Source organism: Oncorhynchus nerka, unplaced genomic scaffold (assembly GCF_034236695.1).
Source record: "Oncorhynchus nerka isolate Pitt River unplaced genomic scaffold, Oner_Uvic_2.0 unplaced_scaffold_962, whole genome shotgun sequence".
In the NCBI taxonomy this organism is placed as follows: Eukaryota; Metazoa; Chordata; class Actinopteri; order Salmoniformes; family Salmonidae; genus Oncorhynchus; species Oncorhynchus nerka.
In genome coordinates, this window is record NW_027040353.1 from 5,003 (window position 1) to 32,835 (window position 27,833).

Consider the following 27,833-nt stretch of genomic DNA (forward strand, 5'->3'; position numbering starts at 1 on the left):
ACAAAAAGGGAACATTCAGCCATTACACTGCGATGAGGTGTGCGGGGGATTTTGCATAGATTATCAAGCAATCAAGAAGTAAATAAAAATTTCTGGAGTTGCTGATCACACCTTTGCGCATAGGTGTCTGGGTGTGTGTGGCTGGATTCTTTGGGTTCTATACTGTTCTGGGGTGTAGCTGTAGGTTATTTTCCATTAATTTGGGTGTAATTAGAGTAGTTTCTTTTTGTATTTATCCTGAAAATGACGGCTCAGGTAGACTACCTGGCGGTGTTGTTCACCACCACATCTGGCGCGAGCGGAGACCTCTTGGGTTCGGACGAGACGGAGCTCGAGCAGTTGGTGTGGCAGCTCGTGGACTTGAAGAACAAAAAGGTAATCTTTAAAATATGTTCCTTTCTTTATTAAGAGAATTATGATAATGACTATTTTTTTCAGGAGGAGCTAGATGAGGTCATCTATAGAAAGACAAAGTATTCATCGAGCATAACCGGAATGCTCTCTGCGTCAATGTGCCCTATTTGGTTTAATAGAAGACCACCTTTCTTTTGTTTGTGAGGTCTAATGACAAAACTGATCATAAATGTGCCATAATCGGCTACTCCATTCTGCATATTAAAGTGTGTTTTTTAAGTGTACACATTGTTATTTTAAATGTACTGAAGTGTGTGTGTTTTCTCTCTGGTCCAGTTGGGAAAGGTGAATGAGGTGTTAATAAGGCCTGAGCACTCGGACCTTACAGAAGATTGTCTGGGGGAGAGAGAGGACAGCGAGGAGTCTGTCTCTACAGTCACAGGCTTGGAGAACGCGATAAACCAGGTACAGACGGTATCTGTTGTCTCGTGATTTTTTTATGAAATACATTTTTGAACTTATCATATTCTGCTTTGCCATCCATTCGTCCTTCACTTGAAATCAGGGGCACCGATGCATTGATTGGAGTTTTATAACAATTGATTGTTTATTTAGGTCTTGATCCTGGGATATCTAATTATAATTGGCTAATAATGAATCATCGTTTTTGATCCCTATAGATTTGATGGCATTTTACTTGACAGCCTGAGGGACATTTATAAAAGTCCATTGAGTGATGAGGAGGTGTGGATCTTTAGAGCTTAGTAATGCAAATGACCACCAATTTGCATAATGAGGCTTAGCAGCAATTAAAGTGCTTGTTCTCTGAAACCAAAAATATAAACCATACATAGACAAAAGACAATAGACATACATACACACACAAACATCGATGACATCACCTCACAAATCGTTTCCAGCCACTTGAAAGTAACAACAAGCCTTTCAAGTTGGACTTTATCACAAGCAGTAATTTGTAAGCCTATATTTGGATGTTTTTGTAAATATTTTGTCTTCATGGTAATACTTTCCATTAAGGTAGACTCAGTTTAAATAGTCTATAAACAGCATTAATAGGTTGTTTATTAGTCAGTAGGAAACAGTTATAACTCATTGGATGAAATTGTATACTGTGGTCAATGTTATGGTGCTTGCTGAATAATGAGATCGTAAATGGCTGCATTGTTATTCATCATCACCAGAATAATGATCACACTTTTAACCAATAAAATGTTAGTGGATTTTCAATATTACCAGTGAGTTGTTCTGTAATTGTTTATTACAGATGTATTATCTGATCTTGATTTCAAGTGTTTACATTGTAGCTGTTCTCTTCCTATGTTTTAAACAGTTCCATCTGAGATTGACCAATGAGGTGAACAGCTTAGGCGCGGGCACGTCAGTGTGTGTGTGTACGGACGGGCAGCTCCACATTCGCCAGGTTCTCCACCCCGAAGCTGCGGGCAAGGTAAGGGTACAGGCTGGCAGGGCGGGGAGCACAATTACCTCCAGCAGAAGCGTTTGGTGTTCACAGAACCATAAAGACATGTGTTATGTCAAATGTTTTGTCAAGATCCTGCTCTACATGATGTTGAAATGGGAGGTTGTCTTGACATATTCTCTTGGCTTTGTTTGAACATGAACGCGCACACACACACGCACACACACACACACACACGTGCACACACACACACACACACACACACACACACGTGCACACACACACGCACACACACACACACACGTGCACACACACACACACACACACATACGCGCACACACACACACATACGCGCACACACACACACCGTTCTCCTATTACATCTTGAGTCCCCCCCTCACATCTAGTATGATATACAGACCCATGGGGAACCTAACTTTATTGACATGAGTAAATATGTATATGAGGGTAGTAAACAGACAGCGTAGCTCCTGATACGACCCAACACCTAACATCTGTCAATGGTTGGCTGCACATGTTCTCTTCCTCCTCTCTACTGTTCAATCAATAATAATATGGTCAGAACGTTTTAAAGTGGCATACTACAGTATATTTGGTCCGTGCAAGACTCAAACTCAGGTGATCCAAGCACATGCCACATTCAGTTCCCCTGGGTGAATGTATGTGACTTTACCCACTGGGCACACTGGTTGAATCAACGTTGTCTCCACGTCATTTCAATAGAATTACGCTGAACCAACTTGGAATAGACGTTGAATTGACGTCCAGTGTGTAATGTCTGCAGTTGTCTTCCTCGGCAGAACCTGGCACTGCCAGAATGTTTCAACTCCTTTTTTGACCTGAGGAAAGAGTTCAGGAAGCACTTCCCGTCTGCAGACACCAAGAGCCTGGAGGTGCAGTACATGGCAGAATGTATCCTTACAACTGAGAAACATAGCAATGACATTCACAGCAAAGACACTCACAGCAATGGCACTCACAGCAATGACACTCACAGCAAAGACACTCACAGCAATGACACTCACAGCAAAGACATTCACAGCAATGACACTCACAGCAATGACACTCACAGCAATGACACTCACAGCAAAGACACTCACAGCAATGGCACTCACAGCAATGACACTCACAGCAAAGACATTCACAGCAATGGCACTCACAGCAATGACACTCACAGCAATGACACTCACAGCAAGGACATTCACAGCAATGGCACTCACAGCAATGACACTCACAGCAAAGACACTCACAGCAATGACACTCACAGCAAAGACATTCACAGCAATGACACTCACAGCAATGACACTCACAGCAATGACACTCACAGCAATGACACTCACAGCAAAGACACTCACAGCAATGGCACTCACAGTAATGACACTCACAGCAAAGAAATTCACAGCAATGACACTCACAGCAATGGCACTCACAGTAATGACACTCACAGCAAAGACATTCACAGCAATGACACTCACAGCAATGACACTCACAGCAATGACACTCACAGCAAAGACACTCACAGCAATGGCACTCACAGCAATGACACTCACAGCAAAGACATTCACAGCAATGGCACTCACAGCAATGACACTCACAGCAATGACACTCACAGCAAGGACATTCACAGCAATGGCACTCACAGCAATGACACTCACAGCAAAGACACTCACAGCAATGACACTCACAGCAAAGACATTCACAGCAATGACACTCACAGCAATGACACTCACAGCAATGACACTCACAGCAATGACACTCACAGCAAAGACACTCACAGCAATGGCACTCACAGCAATGACACTCACAGCAAAGACATTCACAGCAATGGCACTCACAGCAATGACACTCACAGCAATGACACTCACAGCAATGACACTCACAGCAAAGGTACTCACAGCAATGACACTCAAAGCAATGACACTCACAGCAATGACACTCACAGCAATGGCACTCACAGCAATGACACTCACAGCAAAGACATTCACAGCAATGGCACTCACAGCAATGACACTCAAAGCAATGACACTCACAGCAAAGACACTCACAGCAATGACACTCAAAGCAATGACAGTCACAGCAATGACACTCACAGAAATGACACTTGGTTCATTTTACAGCTTTGCATGAACCCTGCTTTTGTAGTGTAGCTTCATGCCGTTAGTGCATGTGTGTGTGTGTGCTCACACACGCGCGTGTGTGGTTGTGAGCGAGAGAGAGCACGAGAGTGTGTGTGATACTAACACACTCCCATGGGGGAGGTGTCTGCAGGCCTCAGGGTGTTGGCTGTGGGACTAGAGGTTTTGAAATGCAAATAGAGACACAATTGACGTGTCTCACTGTAGCTCCAAGAGGAACATGCTGTGTGTTGAGCCAACAGGACCAGTCCTACACACCTACCAGGAAGCAGGACTAACACACACACACATGCACACACACCTTGCTTGCTCCTCTCCTGTAGTTTTCTCCTTGACCACGGTTTCCTCAGCTCTCAGTGTAACTGTGGAGCCAGTAGCCATATTGGAGCCGCCGACCGTACTGGATCCAACGGCTGTGTTGGATCCAACGGCTGTGTTGGATCCGACGGCCATGTTGGATCCGACGGCCATGTTGTCACCGGTCACAGCAGTACTGCAGGTCCAGACCATGGCCAACATCGTTCTAGCCCTGCTATTGGAACCCTTATGTGAGTGACACACTAACTTACACAAACTCTGACTTTTCTCACAATGTTGTCGTTGTTGCTTATCTTTGACTTCTGCTCTGGTCTTCTGTTTGTTGTAGGTCACACATTCTCAAATCCAGAGAGAGTCACTGAGAAGTTTGAAAGTGGCACTTGGTAACTAGACTCGTTAAAATAGATTAGCAGTAAGGTAGATGATAAGACACTATTCATTGGTGTTCTTACATAGTTGGATGGAGCGTGTGAGTGGTTTGATGCTAACTGGTGTGTGTGTGTGTCTGTGTGCGCGCGTGTGTGTAGCAGTAAGATGGAGCGTGTGTGTGACAACACAGTGATCAGAGCGAGGGGGTTGCCGTGGCAGTCATCTGACCAGGATATCGCTCGCTTCTTCAGAGGACTCAACATTGCCAAGTATGTGTGTTCAGTGTCTAGTGGTGTGTTGTGTTTGACTCATTGCTGTTATGATGGTGTGTAGTGTATTGAAATTGTTTTAATATGTGTTGTCCAGAGGTGGTGCTGCGTTGTGTCTGAACGCCCAGGGTCGGAGGAACGGAGAGGCTATGGTCCGCTTCATCAGTGAAGAGCACAGAGACATGGCCCTGCAGAGACACAAACACCACATGGGCAACAGATACATAGAGGTAATCTGTTAATAACCTATTATCAACCTATTACTAACCCTCACCCTAACCATCGATACATAGAGGTCATCTGTTAATAACCTATTATCAACCTATTACTAACCCTCACCCTAACCAACGATACATAGAGGTAACCTGTTAATAACCTATTACTAACCCTAACCAACGGTACATAGAGGTAATCTGTTAATAACCTATTACTAACCCTAACCAATGGTACATAGACATAACCTGTTAATAACCTATTACTAACCCTAACCAACTGTACATAGAGGTAACCTGTTAATAACCTATTACTAACCCTAACCAATGGTACATAGACATAACCTGTTAATAACCTATTACTAACCCTAACCAACGGTACATAGAGGTAATAACCTTAAACCCTAACCAACTAACCCTATTAACCCTAACCCTAACCAATGGTACATAGACATAACCTGTTAATAACCTATTACTAACCCTAACCAACGGTACATAGAGGTAATCTGTTAATAACCTATTATCAACCTATTACTAACCCTCACCCTAACCATCGATACATAGAGGTAATCTGTTAATAACCTATTACTAACCCTCACCCTAACCATCGATACATAGAGGTAACCTGTTAATAACCTATTACTAACCCTAACCAATGGTACATAGACATAACCTGTTAATAACCTATTACTAACCCTAACCAACGGTACATAGAGGTAACCTGTTAATAACCTATTACTGACCCTAACCAGCTGTACATAGAGGTAACCTGTTAATAACCTATTACTGACCCTAACCAGCTGTACATAGAGGTAACCTGTTAATAACCTATTACTAACCCTAACCAGCTGTACATAGAGGTAACCTGTTAATAACCTATTATCAACCTATTACTAACCCTAACCAACTGTACATAGAGGTAACCTGTTAATAACCTATTACTGACCATAACCCTAACCAACTGTACATAGAGGTAACCTGTTAATAACCTATTACTGACCCTAACCAACTGTACATAGAGGTAACCTGTTAATAACCTATTACTGACCCTAACCAACTGTACATAGAGGTAACCTGTTAATAACCTATTATCAACCTATTACTAACCCTAACCAACTGTACATAGAGGTAACCTGTTAATAACCTATTACTAACCCTAACCAACTGTACATAGAGGTAACCTGTTAATAACCTATTACTGACCATAACCCTAACCAACTGTACATAGAGGTAACCTGTTAATAACCTATTACTGACCATAACCCTAACCAACTGTACATAGAGGTAACCTGTTAATAACCTATTACTGACCCTAACCAACGGTACATAGAGGTAACCTGTTAATAACCTATTACTGACCCTAACCAACTGTACATAGAGGTAACCTGTTAATAACCTATTACTGACCCTAACCAACGGTACATAGAGGTAACCTGTTAATAACCTATTACTGACCCTAACCAACTGTACATAGAGGTAACCTGTTAATAACCTATTACTGAACCCTAACTGACCATAACCCTAACCAACTGTACATAGAGGTAACCTGTTAATAACCTATTACTGACCATAACCCTAACCAACTGTACATAGAGGTAACCTGTTAATAACCTATTACTGACCATAACCCTAACCAACTGTACATAGAGGTACTGACCCCTAACCAACGGTACATAGAGGTAACCTGTTAATAACCTATTACTAACCCTAACCAACGGTACATAGAGGTAACCTGTTAATAACCTATTACTGACCCTAACCAACTGTACATAGAGGTAACCTGTTAATAACCTATTACTAACCCTAACCAACTGTACATAGAGGTAACCTGTTAATAACCTATTACTGACCCTAACCAACTGTACATAGAGGTAACCTGTTAATAACCTATTACTGACCATAACCCTAACCAACTGTACATAGAGGTAACCTGTTAATAACCTATTACTGACCCTAACCAACTGTACATAGAGGTAACCTGTTAATAACCTATTATCAACCTATTACTAACCCTAACCAACTGTACATAGAGGTAACCTGTTAATAACCTATTACTGACCCTAACCAACTGTACATAGAGGTAACCTGTTAATAACCTATTACTGACCCTAACCAACGGTACATAGAGGTAACCTGTTAATAACCCTAACCAACTGTACATAGAGGTAACCTGTTACCTATTACTAGACCCTTACCCCTAACCAACTGTACATAGAGGTAACCTGTTAATAACCTATTACCTGTTAATAACCTATTAACCCTAACCAACTGTACATAGAGGTAACCTGTTAATAACCTATTAACTGAACCTATAACCCTAACCAACTGTACATAGAGGTAACCTGTTAATAACCTATTACTAACCCTAACCAACGGTACATAGAGGTAACCTGTTAATAACCTATTACTAACCCTAACCAACTGTACATAGAGGTAACCTGTTAATAACCTATTACTAACCCTAACCTATTACTGACCCTAACCAACTGTACATAGAGGTAACCTGTTAATAACCTATTACTGACCATAACCCTAACCAACGGTACATAGAGGTAACCTGTTAATAACCTATTACTAACCCTAACCAACTGTACATAGAGGTAACCTGTTAATAACCTATTACTAACCCTAACCAACGGTACATAGAGGTAACCTGTTAATAACCTATTACTGACCCTAACCAACCAACTGTACATAGAGGTAACCTGTTAATAACCTATTACTGACCCTAACCAACTGTACATAGAGGTAACCTGTTAATAACCTATTACTAACCCTAACCAACTGTACATAGAGGTAACCTGTTAATAACCTATTACTCAACCCTAACTAACCCTAACCAACTGTACATAGAGGTAACCTGTTAATAACCTATTACTGACCATAACCCTAACCAACTGTACATAGAGGTAACCTGTTAATAACCTATTACTGACCCTAACCAACTGTACATAGAGGTAACCTGTTAATAACCTATTACTAACCCTAACCAACGATACAACCTATTACTAATAGAGGTAACCTAACCCCTAACCAACTGTACATAGAGGTAACCTGTTAATAACCTATTACTAACCCTAACCAACTGTACATAGAGGTAACCTGTTAATAACCTATTACTGACCATAACCCTAACCAACTGTACATAGAGGTAACCTGTTAATAACCCCTAACCAACTGTACATAGAGGTAACCTTACTGACCCTAACCCTAACCAACTGTACATAGAGGTAACCTGTTAATAACCTATTACTGACCCTAACCAACAATACAGAGGTAACCTGTTAATAACCTAGAGGTAACCTGTTAATAACCTAACCTTACTGACCCTAACCAACTGTACATAGAGGTAACCTGTTAATAACCTATTACTGACCCTAACCAACGGTACATAGAGGTAACCTGTTAATAACCTATTACTAACCCTAACCAACTGTACATAGAGGTAACCTGTTAATAACCTATTACTATTACTGACCATAACCCTAACCAACTGTACATAGAGGTAACCTGTTAATAACCTATTACTGACCATAACCCTAACCAACTGTACATAGAGGTAACCTGTTAATAACCTATTACTAACCCTAACCAACTGTACATAGAGGTAACCTGTTAATAACCTATTACTAACCCTAACCAACTGTACATAGAGGTAACCTGTTAATAACCTATTACTGACCCTAACCAACTTAACCTGTTAATAACCTATTACTAACCCTAACCAACTGTACATAGAGGTAACCTGTTAATAACCTATTACTGACCCTAACCAACTGTACATAGAGGTAACCTGTTAATAACCTATTACTGACATAGAGGTAACCTGTTAATAACCCTAACCAACTGTACATAGAGGTAACCTGTTAATAACCTATTACTGACCCCAATAACCATAGAGGTAACCTGTTAATAACCTATTATCAACCTATTACTACCCTAACCAACTGTACATAGAGGTAACCTGTTAATAACCTATTACTGACCCTAACCCTAACCAACTGTACATAGAGGTAACCTGTTAATAACCTATTACTAACCCTAACCAACTGTACATAGAGGTAACCTGTTAATAACCTATTACTGACCATAACCCTAACCAACTGTACATAGAGGTAACCTGTTAATAACCTATTACTGACCATAACCCCTAACCAACTGTACATAGAGGTAACCTGTTAATAACCTACTATTACATAGACCAATAACCCTAACCAACGGTACATAGAGGTAACCTGTTAATAACCTATTACTAACCCTAACCAACGGTACATAGAGGTAACCTGTTAATAACCTATTACTAACCCTAACCAACTGTACATAGAGGTAACCTGTTAACCCTAACCTATTACTGACCATAACCCTAACCAACTGTACATAGAGGTAACCTGTTAATAACCTATTAAACCCTATTACTGACCATAACCCTAACCAACGGTACATAGAGGTAACCTGTTAATAACCTATTACTAACCCTAACCAACGGTACATAGAGGTAACCTGTTAATAACCTACTAACCCTTACTAACCCTAACCAACCAACTGTACATAGAGGTAACCTGTTAATAACCTATTAACCTGTTAATAACCTATTACTAACCCTAACCAACTACATAGAGGTAACCTGTTAATAACCTATTATCAACCTATTACTAACCCTAACCAACTGTACATAGAGGTAACCTGTTAATAACCTATTACTGACCATAACCCTAACCAACTGTACATAGAGGTAACCTGTTAATAACCTATTACTGACCCTAACCAACTGTACATAGAGGTAACCTGTTAATAACCTATTATCAACCTATTACTAACCCTAACCAACTGTACATAGAGGTAACCTGTTAATAACCTATTACTAACCCTAACCAACGATACATAGAGGTAACCTGTTAATAACCTATTACTGACCCTAACCAACGGTACATAGAGGTAACCTGTTAATAACCTATTACTGACCCTAACCAGCTGTACATAGAGGTAACCTGTTAATAACCTATTACTGACCCTAACCAACGGTACATAGAGGTAACCTGTTAATAACCTATTACTAACCCTCACCCTAACCAACTGTACATAGAGGTAACCTGTTAATAACCTATTACTGACCCTAACCAACTGTACATAGAGGTAACCTGTTAATAACCTATTATCAACCTATTACTAACCCTAACCAACTGTACATAGAGGTAACCTGTTAATAACCTATTACTAACCCTAACCAACGATACATAGAGGTAACCTGTTAATAACCTATTACTGACCCTAACCAACTGTACATAGAGGTAACCTGTTAATAACCTATTACTGACCCTAACCAACGGTACATAGAGGTAACCTGTTAATAACCTATTACTGACCCTAACCAACTGTACATAGAGGTAACCTGTTAATAACCTATTACTAACCCTAACCAACTGTACATAGAGGTAACCTATTAATAACCTATTACTAACCCTAACCAACTGTACATAGAGGTAACCTGTTAATAACCTATTACTGACCATAACCCTAACCAACTGTACATAGAGGTAACCTGTTAATAACCTATTACTGACCATAACCCTAACCAACTGTACATAGAGGTAACCTGTTAATAACCTATTACTGACCATAACCCTAACCAACGGTACATAGAGGTAACCTGTTAATAACCTATTACTAACCCTAACCAACGGTACATAGAGGTAACTGACCCTAACCAACCCTAACCAACGGTACATAGAGGTAACCTGTTAATAACCTATTACTGACCCTAACCCTAACCAACTGTACATAGAGGTAACCTGTTAATAACCTATTACTAACCCTAACCAACTGTACATAGAGGTAACCTGTTAATAACCTATTACTGACCATAACCCTAACCAACTGTACATAGAGGTAACCTGTTAATAACCTATTACTGACCATAACCCTAACCAACTGTACATAGAGGTAACCTGTTAATAACCTATTACTGACCCTAACCAACGGTACATAGAGGTAACATGTTAATAACCTATTACTAACCCTAACCAACTGTACATAGAGGTAACCTGTTAATAACCTATTACTAACCCTAACCAACGGTACATAGAGGTAACCTGTTAATAACCTATTACTAACCCTAACCAACTGTACATAGAGGTAACCTGTTAATAAACTATTACTGACCATAACCAACGGTACATAGAGGTAACCTGTTAATAACCTATTACTGACCCTAACCAACGGTACATAGAGGTAACCTGTTAATAACCTATTACTAACCCTAACCAACTGTACATAGAGGTAACCTGTTAATAACCTATTACTAACCCTAACCAACTGTACATAGAGGTAACCTGTTAATAACCTATTACTAACCATAACCAACGGTACATAGAGGTAACCTGTTAATAACCTATTACTAACCCTAACCAACGGTACATAGAGGTAACCTGTTAATAACCTATTACTGACCATAACCCTAACCAACGGTACATAGAGGTAACCTGTTAATAACCTATTACTAACCCTAACCAACTGTACATAGAGGTAACCTGTTAATAACCTATTACTGACCATAACCCTAACCAACGGTACATAGAGGTAACCTGTTAATAACCTATTACTAACCCTAACCAATTGTACATAGAGGTAACCTGTTAATAACCTATTACTAACCCTAACCAACTGTACATAGAGGTAACCTGTTAATAACCTATTACTAACCCTAACCAACGGTACATAGAGGTAACCTGTTAATAACCTATTACTAACCCTAACCAACGATACATAGAGGTAACCTGTTAATAACCTATTACTGACCCTAACCAACGGTACATAGAGGTAACCTGTTAATAACCTATTACCCTGACCCTAACCAACTAACCCTAACCAACTGTACATAGAGGTACATAGAGGTAACCTGTTAATAACCTATTACTAACCCTAACCAACTGTACATAGAGGTAACCTGTTAATAACCTATTACTGACCATAACCCTAACCAACGGTACATAGAGGTAACCTGTTAATAACCTATTACTGACCCTAACCCTAACCAACGGTACATAGAGGTAACCTGTTAATAACCTATTACTGACCCTAACCAATGGTACATAGAGGTAACCTGTTAATAACCTATTACTGACCCTAACCAACGGTACATAGAGGTAACCTGTTAATAACCTATTACTGACCCTAACCAACGGTACATAGAGGTAACCTGTTAATAACCTATTACTAACCCTAACCAACGGTACATAGAGGTAACCTGTTAATAACCTATTACTGACCCTAACCAACGGTACATAGAGGTAACCTGTTAATAACCTATTACTGACCCTAACCAACGATACATAGAGGTAACCTGTTAATAACCTATTACTGACCATAACCCTAACCAACGGTACATAGAGGTAACCTGTTAATAACCTATTACTGACCATAACCCTAACCAACGGTACATAGAGGTAACCTGTTAATAACCTATTACTAACCCTAACCAACTGTACATAGAGGTAACCTGTTAATAACCTATTACTGACCATAACCCTAACCAACGATACATAGAGGTAACCTGTTAATAACCTATTACTAACCCTAACCAACTGTACATAGAGGTAACCTGTTAATAACCTATTACTGACCCTAACCCTAACCAACGGTACATAGAGGTAACCTGTTAATAACCTATTACTGACCCTAACCAACGGTACATAGAGGTAACCTGTTAATAACATATTACTAACCCTAACCAACTGTACATAGAGGTAACCTGTTAATAACATATTACTGACCATAACCCTAACCAACGGTACATAGAGGTAACCTGTTAATAACCTATTACTGACCCTAACCCTAACCAACGGTACATAGAGGTAACCTGTTAATAACCTATTACTGACCCTAACCAACTATACATAGAGGTAACCTGTTAATAACCTATTACTGACCCTAACCAACGGTACATAGAGGTAACCTGTTAATAACCTATTACTAACCCTAACCAACGATACATAGAGGTAACCTGTTAATAACCTATTACTGACCCTAACCAACGGTACATAGAGGTAACCTGTTAATAACCTATTACTGACCCTAACCAACGATACATAGAGGTAACCTGTTAATAACCTATTACTAACCCTAACCAACGGTACATAGAGGTACCGTAATTTCCGGACTATAAGCCACTACTTTATTCCCACACTTTGAACCTCGGGGTTTATACAATGACGCGGCTAATTTATGGATTTTTCCCGCTTTCGCAAGATTCATGCCGCCGCCAAAAAACTGAGCACCGTCACATAATGTGACGTAAATCGAGCGCGCTCAAACTTCCCATCATTCTGATTACGGTAGTCATTTTGTCACCCTCATCATGGCAAAGACACGGAGAAATGCATATGATGCAGCTTTCAAGTTGAAGGCGATCGATCTGGCTGTTGGAAAAGGAAATAGAGCTGCTGCATGGGAGCTTGGCCTTAATGAGTCGATTATAAGACTTTGTAAACAGCAGCGTGAGGAACTGACTCAGTGCAAAAAGACAACAAACCTTTCAGAGGGAAGAAAAGCAGATGGCCCAAAGTATTTGCAGCCACTCGACATCAGTGTAAATCGTGCATTTAAGGTGGCGCTCCGTGTTCAGTGGGAGTCTTGGATGACAAGTGGGGAGAAATCCTTCACTAAAACGGGCCGCATGCGAAGAGCAACTTATGGTCAAGTCTGCCAGTGGGTCCTGACAGTGTGGAGCATTGTCAAAAAATCCACTATCATCAACGGGTTTCGAAAGGCTGGACTGCTGCGTGTTGAAGGGGCAGCATGAGCTCAGCGGGGTATTTGCCTCCGGATGAAAGTGACGAGAGCGACAATGAAAACGATCCAACATCGGATGAAGCAATTCTGAGGCTATTCAACTCCGACACCGAAGGAGATGACTTCAGTGGTTTCAGTGCACAGGAGGAGGCTTGGTAGGCTACTGTTTTAATTTTTGTTACAAGCCGTGTTTCGTTAAAGCCTATTTATTTTTGTTTACAAGCCGTGTTTCGTTTAAAGGCTGTGTAAAGTTCATTTGTTTCAATGTACCGGTAGGCACCTGCGGCTTATTTATGTACAAAATACATATTTTTAAATAATTCAGTGGGTGCGGTTTATATTCAGGTGCGCTTAATAGTCCAGCAATTACGGTAACCTGTTAATAACCTATTTTCAACCTTTAACTAACCCTACCACTAACCAACGATACATAGAGGTGACCTGTTAATAACCTATTATCAACCTTTTCCTAACCCTAACCAACGATACGTAGAGGTAACCTGTTAATAACCTATTTTCAACCTTTAACTAACCCTACCACTAACCAACGATACATAGAGGTGACATGTTAATAAACTATTATCAACCTTTTACTAACCCTACCACTAACCAACGATACATAGAGGTGACCTGTTAATAACCTGTTATCAACCTTTTACTAACTCTATCTATGGTGTGGCTCAGATACTAACAACACCAGTAAATAAGTAAACATAACCTGTAAATAACAGCTGGAGCACAAAGAGCAGGAGTTAATGCCATGTCTTTTCTGCTGCAGGTGTACAAGGCAACAGGAGAAGACTTCCTTAAGATAGCAGGCGGTACCTCCAGTGAGGTGGCGTTGTTTCTGTCTCGAGAGGACCAGGTGATTGTCAGGATGAGAGGTCTTCCCTTCACCGCCACACCTGACCAGGTGCTGGCCTTCTTCTCCCAAGGGGAGGGGCCTAAAGAGGCGTGTCCTGTCAGTGGTGACAAGGATGGCATCCTATTTGTGCGTTTCCCTGATGGAAGGCCGACAGGCGACGCCTTTGTCCTATTCGCCAGTGAGGAGCATGCTCAGTGCGCTCTCAGGAAGCACAAAGACATCCTGGGAAAGAGATACATTGAGCTGTTCAAGAGCACCGCCGCTGAGGTGCAACAGGTATGGAGAGGGGGAGAGTTTGTCTGTCTGTTAAGGTGCAACAGGTATGAAGAGGGGAGGGTTTGTCTGTCTGTTAAGGTGCAACAGGTATGGAGAGGGGGAGGGTTTGTCTGTCTGTTAAGGTGCAACAGGTATGAAGAGGGGGTTTGTCTGTCTGTTAAGGTGCAACAGGTATGAAGAGGGGGGTTTGTCTGTCTGTTAATGTGCAACAGGTATGAAGAGGGGAGGGTTTGTCTGTCTGTTAAGGTGCAACAGGTATGAAGAGGGGGAGGGTTTGTCTGTCTGTTAAGGTGCAACAGGTATGAAGAGGGGGAGGGTTTGTCTGTCTGTTAAGGTGCAACAGGTATGAAGAGGGGAGGGTTTGTCTGTCTGTTAAGGTGCAACAGGTATGAAGAGGGGAGGGTTTGTCTGTCTGTTAAGGTGCAACAGGTATGAAGAGGGGAGGTTTTGCCTGTCTGTTAAGGTGCAACAGGTATGAAGAGGGGGAGGGGTTGTCTGTCTGTTAAGGTGCGACAGGTATGAAGAGGGGGAGGGTTTGTCTGTCTGTTAAGGTGCAACAGGTATGAAGAGGGGGGTTTGTCTGTCTGTTAATGTGCAACAGGTATGAAGAGGGGAGGGTTTGTCTGTCTGTTAAGGTGCAACAGGTATGAAGAGGGGGAGGGTTTGTCTGTCTGTTAAGGTGCAACAGGTATGAAGAGGGGGAGGGTTTGTCTGTCTGTTAAGGTGCAACAGGTATGAAGAGGGGAGGGTTTGTCTGTCTGTTAAGGTGCAACAGGTATGAAGAGGGGAGGGTTTGTCTGTCTGTTAAGGTGCAACAGGTATGAAGAGGGGGAGGGTTTGTCTGTCTGTTAAGGTGTAACAGGTATGGAGAGGGGGAGGGTTTGTCTGTCTGTTAAGGTGCAACAGGTATGAAGAGGGGAGGGTTTGTCTGTCTGTTAAGGTGCAACAGGTATGAAGAGGGGGAGGTTTTGCCTGTCTGTTAAGGTGCAACAGGTATGAAGAGGGGGAGGGTTGTCTGTCTGTTAAGGTGCGACAGGTATGAAGAGGGGAGGGTTTGTCTGTCTGTTAAGGTGCAACAGGTATGAAGAGGGGGAGGGTTTGTCTGTCTGTTAAGGTGCAACAGGTATGAAGAGGGGAGGGTTTGTCTGTCTGTTAAGGTGCAACAGGTATGAAGAGGGGGAGGGTTTGTCTGTCTGTTAAGGTGCAACAGGTATGAAGAGGGGGAGGGTTTGTCTGTCTGTTAAGGTGTAACAGGTATGGAGAGGGGGAGGGTTTGTCTGTCTGTTAAGGTGCAACAGGTATGAAGAGGGGGAGGGTTTGTCTGTCTGTTAAGGTGCGACAGGTATGAAGAGGGGGAGGGTTTGTCTGTCTGTTAAGGTGCGACAGGTATGTCTGTGTGTTGGAGGAGGGATGTGCGTCTGTCTGTTGAGGTGGAACGTGTGTGTCTGTTTTGTCTGCTAAGGTGCAACAGGTAGAAAGAGAGAGGGAGGGAGTGTGCGTGCATGTGTGTGTGTGTGTTGGTGCGTGTGTGTGTTGGTATAGTCCTGGTGGGGGTTTCTGTAGGAAACCTAAGCAGAGGATTTAAAGGTTTAAGGGTGTGACACAGAGCTTCAATAGAACACGGGCATTTACTCTAATTAACAACTGGATGAGCGAGTGTGTGTGTGTGTTTATGTGTGTGTGTGTGCGTGTTTGTGTGTGTGTGAATGTGTCAGTTTGTGGCTGTGTGTGTGTGTGTAGCTGTGTGTCAGTGTGTGTGTGGCTGTGTGTGTGTGTGTGTGTGTGTGTGTGTGTGTGTGCGGTTAATGGGAGGTTTGTTGAGCAAACACTTAAATGATCTGGTCTGTGAAAGATTACCCTCCTAATACACACACACACACACACACACACACACACACACACACACACACACACACACACACACACACACACACACACACACACACACACACACACATACACACCTCACCTCACCTCTCATAGTCTTAATAGCCCTATTAATTGATAAGCAGGTGTCTCAGCTCTCAGTGTAGTAACATTCCCATGCACTTAGACTCCTACACAGTACAGGTTTATATGTTCTAGTGGTTTTAGACTCCTACACAGTACAGGTTTATATGTTCTAGTGGTTTTAGACTCCTACACAGTACAGGTTTAAATGTTCTAGTGGTTTTAGACTCCTACACAGTACAGGTTTAAATGTTCTAGTGGTTTTAGACTCCTACACAGTACAGGTTTAAATGTTCTAGTGGTTTTAGACTCCTACACAGTACAGGTGTATATGTTCTAGTGGTTTTAGACTCCTACACAGTACAGGTTTAAATGTTCTAGTGGTTTTAGACTCCTACACAGTACAGGTTTAAATGTTCTAGTGGTTTTAGACTCCTACACAGTACAGGTTTAAATGTTCTAGTGGTTTTAGACTCCTACACAGTACAGGTTTAAATGTTCTAGTGGTTTTAGACTCCTACACAGTACAGGTTTAAATGTTCTAGTGGTTTTAGACTCCTACACAGTACATGTTTATATGTTCTAGTGGTTTTAGACTCCTACACAGTACATGTTTATATGTTCTAGTGGTTTTAGACTCCTACACAGTACAGGTTTAAATGTTCTAGTGGTTTTAGACTCCTACACAGTACAGGTTTATATGTTCTAGTGGTTTTAGACTCCTACACAGTACAGGTTTAAATGTTCTAGTGGTTTTAGACTCCTACACAGTACAGGTTTAAATGTTATAGTGGTTTTAGACTCCTACAGTACAGGTTTAAATGTTCTAGTGGTTTTAGAATACAGGTTTAAATGTTCTAGTGGTTTCAGACTCCTACACAGTACAGGTTTATATGTTCTAGTGGTTTCAGACTCCTACACAGTACAGGTTTAAATGTTCTAGTGGTTTTAGATGTCTGAAGGTGAGAGGTCAAGAGGTCAGAGTTCAGTGGTAGTGAGTGACCCTGAGGGGGCTGGGTTACAGTTCTTCTCCAGGACGGTAAACATTGTGATATCCTGTTGGCAACCAGCCAGATCCCTACTGTCAACACACAAACACACACACATCTTTTCAATACAGACACACACACACACCTACACACACTTAATCGGAATACCCCTGCCAGATTAAAACCAGGAACTCCAGAGAGAATATGCTTGTTTATGTGTGTATGTTGTTGCTGAAGCAGCACTTATAACCATCTAACCGTATAACTCTCTCTGTGTGTAGGTGTTGAACAGGTACACGTCAGCCCCTCTGATCCCCGTGGCTCCAGCCCCCCTGGTGTCAATGTTGCCCTCTGTGTCTCTGTTGCCCTCTCCTGGTGGTGTGAGGGACTGCCTCAGGCTGAGGGGGCTGCCCTACACCGCCACCATAGAGGACATACTGGCCTTCCTAGGAGAATACACACACGACATCAGACCACATGGAGTACACATGGTGGTCAACCAACAGGTAGGTACACACTATATAAGCCTGCTCTCACACACACACACACACACACACACACACACACACACACACACACACACACTATGCATACTGATACTAAAGTTACCCTGCTTTGTGTGTGTATCTCCATAGGGTCGTCCGTCAGGGGACTGTTTCATCCAGATGCGTTCAGCAGAGCGGGCTTTCTCTGCCTCCCAGCGGGTCCACAAGCAGGTGATGTCTGGTCCGGGCCAGGCTGGCAAGCGAGGGGTTAACAGCCGCTATGTGGAGGTGTTCCCCTGTAGCGCTGAAGAGATGGGTCTGGTGTTGATGGGAGGCTCCCTCTCACACACACACATTCACACACACACCCGGACCAGGAGTGGGACAGGGCTCAGCCCGCCGCCATGTAAGTCCAGACGTAAGTGCTGCTGGGAGCTGGGCGCTTCGGGACCGCAGGGTAGGTGGGCTGCCACAGACCAGGGGGCAGGAAAGGGTGAGGGGATAGAGGTCAGAGGTTAAATCTTGCCCCCTGTCTTCTTTTCTGTCTGGGTTCTCTCTGATCTAGAACTCTGGGAGGGTAGGAGCGTCTGACCTGACCAGAGGGGTAGGACCCTGGGGTATGAGTGTGTGTGTTTGTGTGTGTTACCCCTTGTGGTTTGGGAATATTCTGTGTGATTTTGGTGAATTTGCATGCAGGGAGAAATCTGTAGTTCACTGACTGTTCAATGAAAACATCTTCTTCACACACTCTGATTAAAAACAGTGTGTTCCAATGGTTTATGTGTGCTTGGCATGTGTGAGGCCTCTTGCCCAATTCCAAATGTATCCCAATGTACTGGAAGTATTGGATAGGTGTGTAAGCAATATTACAAAAGTGAGTTGAAGGGAGGGACTCAGGATTGATTTAGGATTGGGCTTGAGTCTTTCAGTCGGAGTGTGTCCAATCAGTGGGGCTGTGGGAGAGGTGGGTGGAGCTGAGCTCTGGTGTGTAGTGATGGAGATGTCTAGTCATTGAGCTCTGGTGTGTACTGATGGTGATGTCTAGTCATTGAGCTCTGGCGTGTACTGATGGTGGTGTCTAGTCATTGAGCTCTGGTGTGTAGTGATGGTGGTGTCTAGTCATTGAGCTCTGGTGTGTAGTGATGGAGATGTCTAGTCATTGAGCTCTGGTGTGTAGTGATGGAGATCTCTAGTCATTGAGCTCTGGTGTGTACTGATGGTGATGTCTAGTCATTGAGCTCTGGAGTGTACTGATGGTGATGTCTAGTCATTGAGCTCTGGAGTGTAGTGATGGAGATGTCTAGTCATTGAGCTCTGGTGTGTAGTGATGGTGGTGTCTAGTCATTGAGCTCTGGTGTGTAGTGATGGAGATGTCTAGTCATTGAGCTCTGGTGTGTACTGATGGAGATGTCTAGTCATTGAGCTCATTGATGTCTAGTCATTGAGCTCTGTGTACTGATGGGGATGTCTAGTCATTGAGCTCTGGTGTGTACTGATGGTGGTCTATGTCTAGTCATTGAGCTCTGGTGTAGTGATGGGGATGTCTGATGGTGATGTCTAGTCATTGAGCTCTGGTGTGTACTGATGGGGATGTCTAGTCATTGAGCTCTGGTGTGTAGTGATGGAGATGTCTAGTCATTGAGCTCTGGTGTGTACTGATGGTGATGTCTAGTCATTGAGCTCTGGTGTGTACTGATGGGGATGTCTAGTCATTGAGCTCTGGTGTGTAGTGATGGAGATGTCTAGTCATTGAGCTCTGGTGTGTACTGATGATGATGTCTAGTCATTGAGTTCTGGTGTGTAGTGATGGTGATGTCTAGTCATTGAGCTCTGGTGTGTACTGATGGTGATGTCTAGTCATTGAGCTCTGGTGTGTAGTGATGGGGATGTCTAGTCATTGAGCTCTGGTGTGTAGTGATGGTGATGTCTAGTCATTGAGCTCTGGTGTGTAGTGATGGTGATGTCTAGTCATTGAGCTCTGGTGTGTATGTGATTGAGCTCTGGTGTGTAGTGATGGTCTAGTCATTGAGCTCTGGTGTGTAGTGATGGAGATGTCTAGTCATTGAGCTCTGGTGTGTAGTGATGGTGGTGTCTAGTCATTGAGCTCTGGTGTGTAGTGATGGTGATGTCTAGTCATTGAGCTCTGGTGTGTAGTGATGGAGATGTCTAGTCATTGAGCTCTGGTGTGTAGTGATGGTGATGTCTAGTCATTGAGCTCTGGTGTGTACTGTGGTGATGTCTAGTCATTGAGCTCTGAGTGATGGTGATGTCTAGTCATTGAGCTCTGGTGTGTAGTGATGGAGATGTCTAGTCATTGAGCTCTGGTGTGTACTGATGGAGATGTCTAGTCATTGAGCTCTGGTGTGTAGTGATGGAGATGTCTAGTCATTGAGCTCTGGTGTGTAGTGATGGAGATGTCTAGTCATTGAGCTCTGGTGTGTAGTGATGGGGATGTCTAGTCATTGAGCTCTGGTGTGTAGTGATGGAGATGTCTAGTCATTGAGCTCTGGTGTGTAGTGATGGTGGTGTCTAGTCATTGAGCTCTGGTGTGTAGTGATGGTGATGTCTAGTCATTGAGCTCTGGTGTGTAGTGATGGTATGTAAAACAGTCATGGTGATATAATATTGAGGTCATTAGTGGGGTCAGGAGTCAAGCCCAAACACACGTCTGTAGAAACTAAAGGTGTTAATATTGAGGTCATTGAGGTCAGGGTAGAAACGTTGTTGCAGAAGCCTCTCCTAGAAACAAACTACGACCGGACCATGTCACATTGCCATTGTAGACGACTAGGAAGCACACTGTAGTCTGCTTACAGCAGCCATCTTTAGATGGGACCAGGGGATCTCTAGTTCTCTGTGTGCCGTGTTGGGCATGTGTCCTTTCCGTGTCCTTGCCTTGGCGTGTTGTCTAACTACCCCCCCCCCCCCCACCCACAATCCCCCTCCCAGGTCTGTCTCCTCCCTCCTACTCCTTCCCACCCATTCCTTCCATCATGCCGGCTGAGGCTGCCGGCCTCTTCCCTCCCATTGGGCAGGTGCTGCTGAGTCCCCGCCCTCTAGGACCTGGACACGCCTACTACCCAGCTAGCACTCAGCTCTACATGAACTACACTGCATACTATCCCAGGTAAGGACTATTACGGGTTGTGGGGAAAGACATACACAAGGGTAGTTAATGATATCAGTGCCCCAGATAAGAACTGTTAGCCCCATTAACCATCCAGTCATATACTGTAAGTGGCTTGGGGGCTGGGAGGGAGGGGACATACACGAGGGTAGTTAATGACTGAACAGTAGTGTGGTATCAGAAGGAAGAGCAAACAGCACTAAGACCACAATGACCTTTCTCTCCTCCCCCCTCCTCCTCCCCCTCCTCCCTCCTCCCTCCTCCTCCCTCCTCCTCCTCCCTCCTCCTCCTCCTCCTCCCTCCTCCTCCTCCCTCCTTCTCCTCCCCCTCCCCCCCTCCCTCCCTCCCCTCCTCCCTCCTCCCTCCCTCCCTCCCCCTCCTCCCCCCTCCTCCCCCTCCTCCCCCTCCCCTCCCCCTCAGCATTGAAGTTCATTTGGATGTGATATCCCTGAAGGAAAAACCACATGGAGTTCACATGTGAACACGTGACGTTTTCCAAAAGCACGTTTTCATGTGATCTTATATGAAGTTAATGTGACAACATGTAAAGCAACATGTGATAACATGAAACTACAAGTGAAAACACATGAAGTGTTACAAAAACACATTTTCACATGATTTTCCACATGTGAAATTGTGTGGTTTTTCCTTAACGGATAATTACTGTATGACTCTTTAAGCACACACACCTCATGGCATTTCAGGATGTATAATGCTGTGTTTGTTATGGCCTCTCCAACTCACTCCTTATATCTCCCCCTCTTTCTCTCCTCCCTTCTCCCTCTCGTCTCACACTCTCTTCTCACTCTCTTCTCTCTCTCCTCTCTTCACCCTCTCTCTCCTCCCTTCTCCCTCTCTTCTCACACTCTCTTCTCACTCTCTTCTCACTCTCTCTCTCCTCTCTTCACCCTCTCTCCTCTCTCCTCACTCTCTTCTCCCTCTCTCCCTCCTCTCTTCACCCTCTCTCTCTCCTCTCTTCTCACTCTTCTCCCTCTCTCTCTCCTCTCTTCACCCTCTCTCTCCTCCCTTCTCCCTCTCTTTCTCACACTCTCTTCTCACTCTCTTCCTCACTCTCCCTCTCTCCTCTCTTCACCCTCTCTCCTTCCCCTCTCTCCTCTCTCTCTTCTCCCTCTCTCCTCTCACCCTCTCACTCTCTTCTCTCTCTCTCACTCTCTCTCTCCTCTCTTCACCCTCTCTCTCCTCCCTTCTCCCTCTCTTCTCACACTCTCTTCTCTCTCTCTCTTTCACTCTCTCTCTCTCTCCTCTCTTCTCCCTCTCTCACTCTTTCTCCCTTCTCCTCTCTCTCCCTCTCTCCTCTCTTCTCACCCCCTCTCTCTCTCTCTTACTCCCTCTCCCTCTCTCCCTCTCCTCTCCTCTCTTCTCTCTCTCCTCTATTCGCACTCTCTTCTACCTCTCTCTCCTCTCTTCTTACCCTCTCTCTCTCCTCACCCTCTCTCTCCTCTCTTCTCCCCCTCTCTCCTCTCTTCTCACTCTCTCCTCTCACCCTCTCTCTCCTCTCTTCTCCCCCTCCCTCTCCAGTCCCCCAGGTTCTCCCAACACTATAGGGTACTACCCCTCTCCCACCCCCCTGCCCTCCCCTGGGGGAGTGGTCCGTATGCATGGCCTCACCTATAAAGAACTGCTCAACACCATTCAGGGATACCAGGTAAACAGTGTGTGTGTGTGCGTGTGCGTGTGTGCATGCGCATGTGTGTGTGTGCATGTGTGTGTGTGTGTGTGTGTGTGCACTTGGATGTGTTTAACTATATTTGTGGGGAAGTTAAGTCCCCACATGAATAGTAAACAAACATGTTGTTAGTCACCACAAGGTGAAACGCTATTTCTAGAAGGTTTATGGTTAAGGTTGGAATTAGTGTTAGGGTTAGAATTAGGTTTAGGGGCTAGGGTTAGTTTTAGGGTTAGGGGTTAGGTTTTGGTGTTAAGGTTAGGGTTAAGGTTAGGATAGGTTTAGTGGTTAGGAAAAATTGGATTTTGAATGAGACTGAATTGTGTGTCCCCACACGGTTAGATATACAAGACTGTGTGTACATTCATGTGTGTTAGAGAAAGTGTGTGTGTGTGCAATGTGACCGGTATAGTATGTGTTGCCGTGTCCTCTCATGTCTCACGGTCGATCCAAAGGAAGTATTCCAATCTGCTAGTGGAGGAGTGTACTATACTGTCAGGTATCCACTGTATTTACCTGGAGGCTATCAAACCAGATAGTCAGGTCTACCCTCCCTGTTCTGTTCCCTCCCTCACAAACACCTACAGGCATTCTGTTGGGTGGATCTCCACTGCCTGCTTGGACTTGATTTACAAGAGGCTGCTCCTCACTGATACACTAGGAAATAGCCAGTGAGTTCAGCCTGTGCTAATGAACACTAGTTTGGAAGTTGAGGTGATACTATATACTGTAGATAAATCAGCAGTAATCATCTTGTAAAGGCTGACTCTTCTGAACACACAGCCCAGCCCAGCCTGTCTCTGTCTCAGTCCCCTGTGTCTCTGTCCCCCTCAACACTATAGTACGCTACTGAGGATGGCCTTGTGCACGCTCATGCTAACATGCACGATCACGATCCCTCCCGGACCCTGCTCACGCAGCCCAAAGAGTGGGTGTGTATTTAAGGGGTGTGTCCTAGGCAGGCGGAAGGTAAGGATTGGCTGACAGGGTCATGGGGCGTTTCTCCTTTCCTTCGTCTCCGGGACGACGTGGTTGTGGGTGTGGTTTGAGATTCCGGGTTACTAGGGGGTCACGGGGTAGAGTCTAGCTAGGGGGGATTGCAATGCCCCAAACCACACTGTAAAAAAAGATGATGGTTCCACCAGAGAAGGTTGTGTTGATCGGGACACAGAGTAGATGTTCCCCCCTCAACCACTGGTCCAGGATCAGATGTCTTCTACCCCCTGATGGTTCACATTTGGATTGTGTGTGTGTGTGTGTGTGTGTGTGGGGGGGGGTAATCTGATCCTAGATCTGTGGTTAGGATGGGGTGTGTTGGATAATCTGATCCTAGATCTGTGGCAACCAGCTGCAATAGGACTGTGAGTTTGTTAAACAACATATTTGTTGAGAAAACTCACAATCCTATTCCAGCTGATTTCCTTCTCGACATCTATATTTTTACAGTGCAGATCAGATTACCCCACAAACCCAAGGATCAGATTATCCCACACATCAAATCCTAACCTCAGATCTAGGATCAGATTATCCCACAAACCCAATCCTAACCTCTAGGATGAGAATACACCACACACCCAATCCTAACCTCAGATCTAGGATCAGATTACCCCACAAACCCAATCCTAACCTCTAGGATCAGAATACACCACACACCCAATCCTAACCTCAGATCTAGGATCAGATTTTTATTTTATTTAACTAGGTAAGTCAGTTAAGAACAAATTCTTATTTACAATGATGGCCAACAGTGGGCTAACCGCCTTGTTCAGGGGCAGAATGACAGATTTTTTACCTTGTCAGCTCGGGGATTCGACCTAGCAACCATTTTGGTTACTGGCCCAACGCTCTAACCACATTCTCTGGTGGAACCTAGAACCGTACCTGTTCTATATGGTCAATTTCTACCTGGTGCTGTCTGACTCAGCCCTTCCAAGGTGTGTTCCCGTTTCCTCCCTGGGGTGCTGTAGTGTGCTAGATAGTGTTATCACTGCTGTACTAGTGTCAGGTGGGGAGGTGGTGGACTAGGTGATGGAATCCTCTGGTGCTGGGACAAGGAAACCTTCAAACCACATAGACTTCTTTCCTTTCTCTTTTCACTTCCTCTCTTTATCTTCCTCACCCTCTCTCCCTGCCTCTCTCCCTCTCTCTGTAGAGTCCTATGGAGGCATTGCCTGTACTGAGCAGTATGATTGGTCAGTCCAGCAGCGGTGATGCTCTGATGCCCTTCCCCCCTCTCCTGACCAAGCAGGGAGGGCACTACCTGGACCTAAACATGCTGTAGAAGGCTCAAAGATCCACACACTGACACTCACTACCCACACACTATACCAGGGGTGTCAAACTCATTTTACCCCAAGGGCCACATTGGGGTTTCACCCAGATCTGGAGGGCAACAGTGAAAAGTGGTTATATTTCCTTTTTTTATATATATATATAACACATGGCTCTCGATATTAAACTGTGCCGAAAGTTTGACATGCCTGCACCACAATATCACACAACACACACTCCTGCACCACAATATCACACAACACACACGTGAGCATGCACCCCCCCAAAGGACATGTGGGGGAATGTCCTGGCCTCCAGCTCTGATGTGTGTTCCCTGTCTGAGTTTTGTGGTATATACAGTGTATATGCATGAGAGCAGAAATGTATTTTATATCAGAGCTTTGCCTCAGCCAAACAGCAGCTCTGTCTTATATTGCACATAGTATTTTCAAAAGCTTTCTAGAGAGACGTTCTAAGGTGTTACAACCACTTCAGGAGACGTCTGTTAGAAGTAGAGCTGCGTTTAGTACTAATTATTGATCGGAACCTTTCTTCATGACTTGCATGCATTTGTGTATGTGTGTAAGTGCTTGTGAATGTGTGTGTGTGTGTGTAAGTGTGTGGATGTGTGCGTAAGTGCGTGTGTGTGTGAGAGAGAGAGAGGAATGTGCATAGTGCACTACTCTCTAGATACTATATGTATATATTTTATACTGTCTGTCTAAAAACGTTATATTACATTTTATTTCTTTATACTTTCTATAATTTTACAATCCAATACTAGAATGTTGTATTAGGAAGCCTCCTGCATGAAGAAGTTAGTAGTGCTAGCTACACTCAGATGTTTACATGTTATGGAAAATATAAAGCACTGCTAACCAATCAGATTACTATACAGATTATACTGTATATCAACAGCATAGTGTCTGACATAAACATTACATGTAGTTATCAAATGCTGAATCACTCCCACACCCCTCCCATCTAACCTGTTTATGTTTGCCTAGTTCCACTCCACCCTTGCCTTTTGTATGTGATGCCAAGCTGAGCCCAGAGCCAGGAGATTACTATTCCTGTTGCCGGTGGTGTAAAGTACTTAAGTACAAATACTTTAAAATACTACTTAAGTAGTTTTTGGGGGGTATCTGTACTTTATTTGACTATTTATATTTTTGACAACTTTTACTTTTACTCCACTACGTTCCGAAATAAAAGTATGTACTTTCTACTCCATACATTTTCCCTGACACCCAAAAGTACAAGTTACATTTGGAATGCTCAGGCAGGACAGTAATATGCTCCAATTCACACACCTATCAATATAACGCGTTGTAATCCCTACTGCCTCTGTTCTGGCAGACTCAAGAAAAGAAAATACTGCGTGTGTTAATGAATTTACTTTTTTTTACGACAGTTGAGTACTTTTTCCACCACTGTACTTAAGGACATTTAAAACCAGATACTTTTAGACTTTTACTAATGTCATTTTCGATTAAGTCATCTTCACTTTTACTCAAGTATGACAATTGAGTACTTTTTCCACCACTTCCTATTGCCTTACCCAGCTCGGTCCCAACTCACTGTGATGGAGATTTACCACTGTGCTCTCTGGTTCCTTACTGTAATGTCACTGTGCCTGCATCTCAACAGTCTACTTCACTGACATAAAAGGAATTGTTCTCATCTATCATGAGTTTTCAGATCAGTGCAGACTAAGGAGATGAGGCAAGGAGAGGACCGCGCTTCAGACTATTGAAACTCAACCAGTGTGTTTTACTCCCATGAAGGCCAGATTAGACAGTAGAGCTATAAATGGCCCATGATGATGTAATACATTGATGTCTGCTGTGACTGTGGGTCCCTGGCTGTCCAGGGAACTCTCCTGTGACCACACTGACACTAATAAATAGAACATGTGAAACAAGCCTGTCTGGGAAACTCATTGTTTACAAATCAAACTGTCTGCGAATTCATTATTCATTACAACAATCAAGTGACCAAATTGGAGTGAAGAGCCTATGTGATTTGCTGCGTTCACATACTCCCACACCTCTCTCGTACTGCTAAGGTGAGGCCGCTGTTGACAGAATGTGGCTGGAGGAGGAAGACTGAGAACTCCCTGCCACGGTGTACTGAGTCTCAGTACCTCACACACCTTTTCTCACACTATAACAGTACTATTGTCATCCTGAAACATAACTCTAGCAGTAACAAATGGAGGGAGATGAGGGTAGAGGAAGAGAGAAAACAAGAAGCACTAGGACCCCGAGGGCAGAA

At 43.5% G+C, this 27,833-nt stretch overlaps 1 protein-coding gene across 4 annotated transcripts; it reads left to right on the forward strand.

Annotated features, from left to right (window-relative positions):
- LOC115128065 (epithelial splicing regulatory protein 1-like) lies at window positions 1–27,480 on the forward strand. Of its 4 annotated transcripts, none has more exons than XM_065016595.1 (15): window positions 1–375; window positions 691–819; window positions 1,706–1,822; window positions 2,617–2,728; window positions 4,302–4,499; window positions 4,598–4,652; window positions 4,797–4,907; window positions 5,005–5,137; window positions 14,685–15,047; window positions 18,268–18,492; window positions 18,622–18,889; window positions 21,421–21,598; window positions 23,138–23,264; window positions 24,128–24,254; window positions 25,438–25,526. In XM_065016595.1, the coding sequence occupies exons 1-14, from the start codon at window positions 244–246 to the stop codon at window positions 24,227–24,229; spliced, it is 2,250 nt and encodes a 749-aa protein (XP_064872667.1). In that variant the 5' UTR covers window positions 1–243; the 3' UTR covers window positions 24,230–24,254; window positions 25,438–25,526. The 4 variants fall into 4 exon arrangements, with proteins under 4 accessions (XP_064872667.1, XP_064872668.1, XP_064872665.1 ...); XM_065016596.1 differs by having other exon boundaries at window positions 18,622–18,877; XM_065016593.1 differs by lacking the exon at window positions 24,128–24,254 and having other exon boundaries at window positions 25,438–27,480.
- Window positions 27,481–27,833: the final 353 nt, after the last annotated feature.

What these genes read in the sequence shown, in the direction of transcription:
- LOC115128065 (XM_065016593.1), top strand. Translation starts at nt 244, where the DNA reads ATGACGGCTCAGGTAGACTACCTGGCGGTGTTGTTCACCACCACATCT. An exon ending in AAGTTTGAAAGTGGCACTTG is followed by an intron (nt 4,653 to 4,796) that starts GTAACTAGACTC and finishes GCGTGTGTGTAG; the next exon opens with CAGTAAGATGGAGCGTGTGT. An exon ending in TACACTGCATACTATCCCAG is followed by an intron (nt 21,599 to 23,137) that starts GTAAGGACTATT and finishes CTCCCTCTCCAG; the next exon opens with TCCCCCAGGTTCTCCCAACA.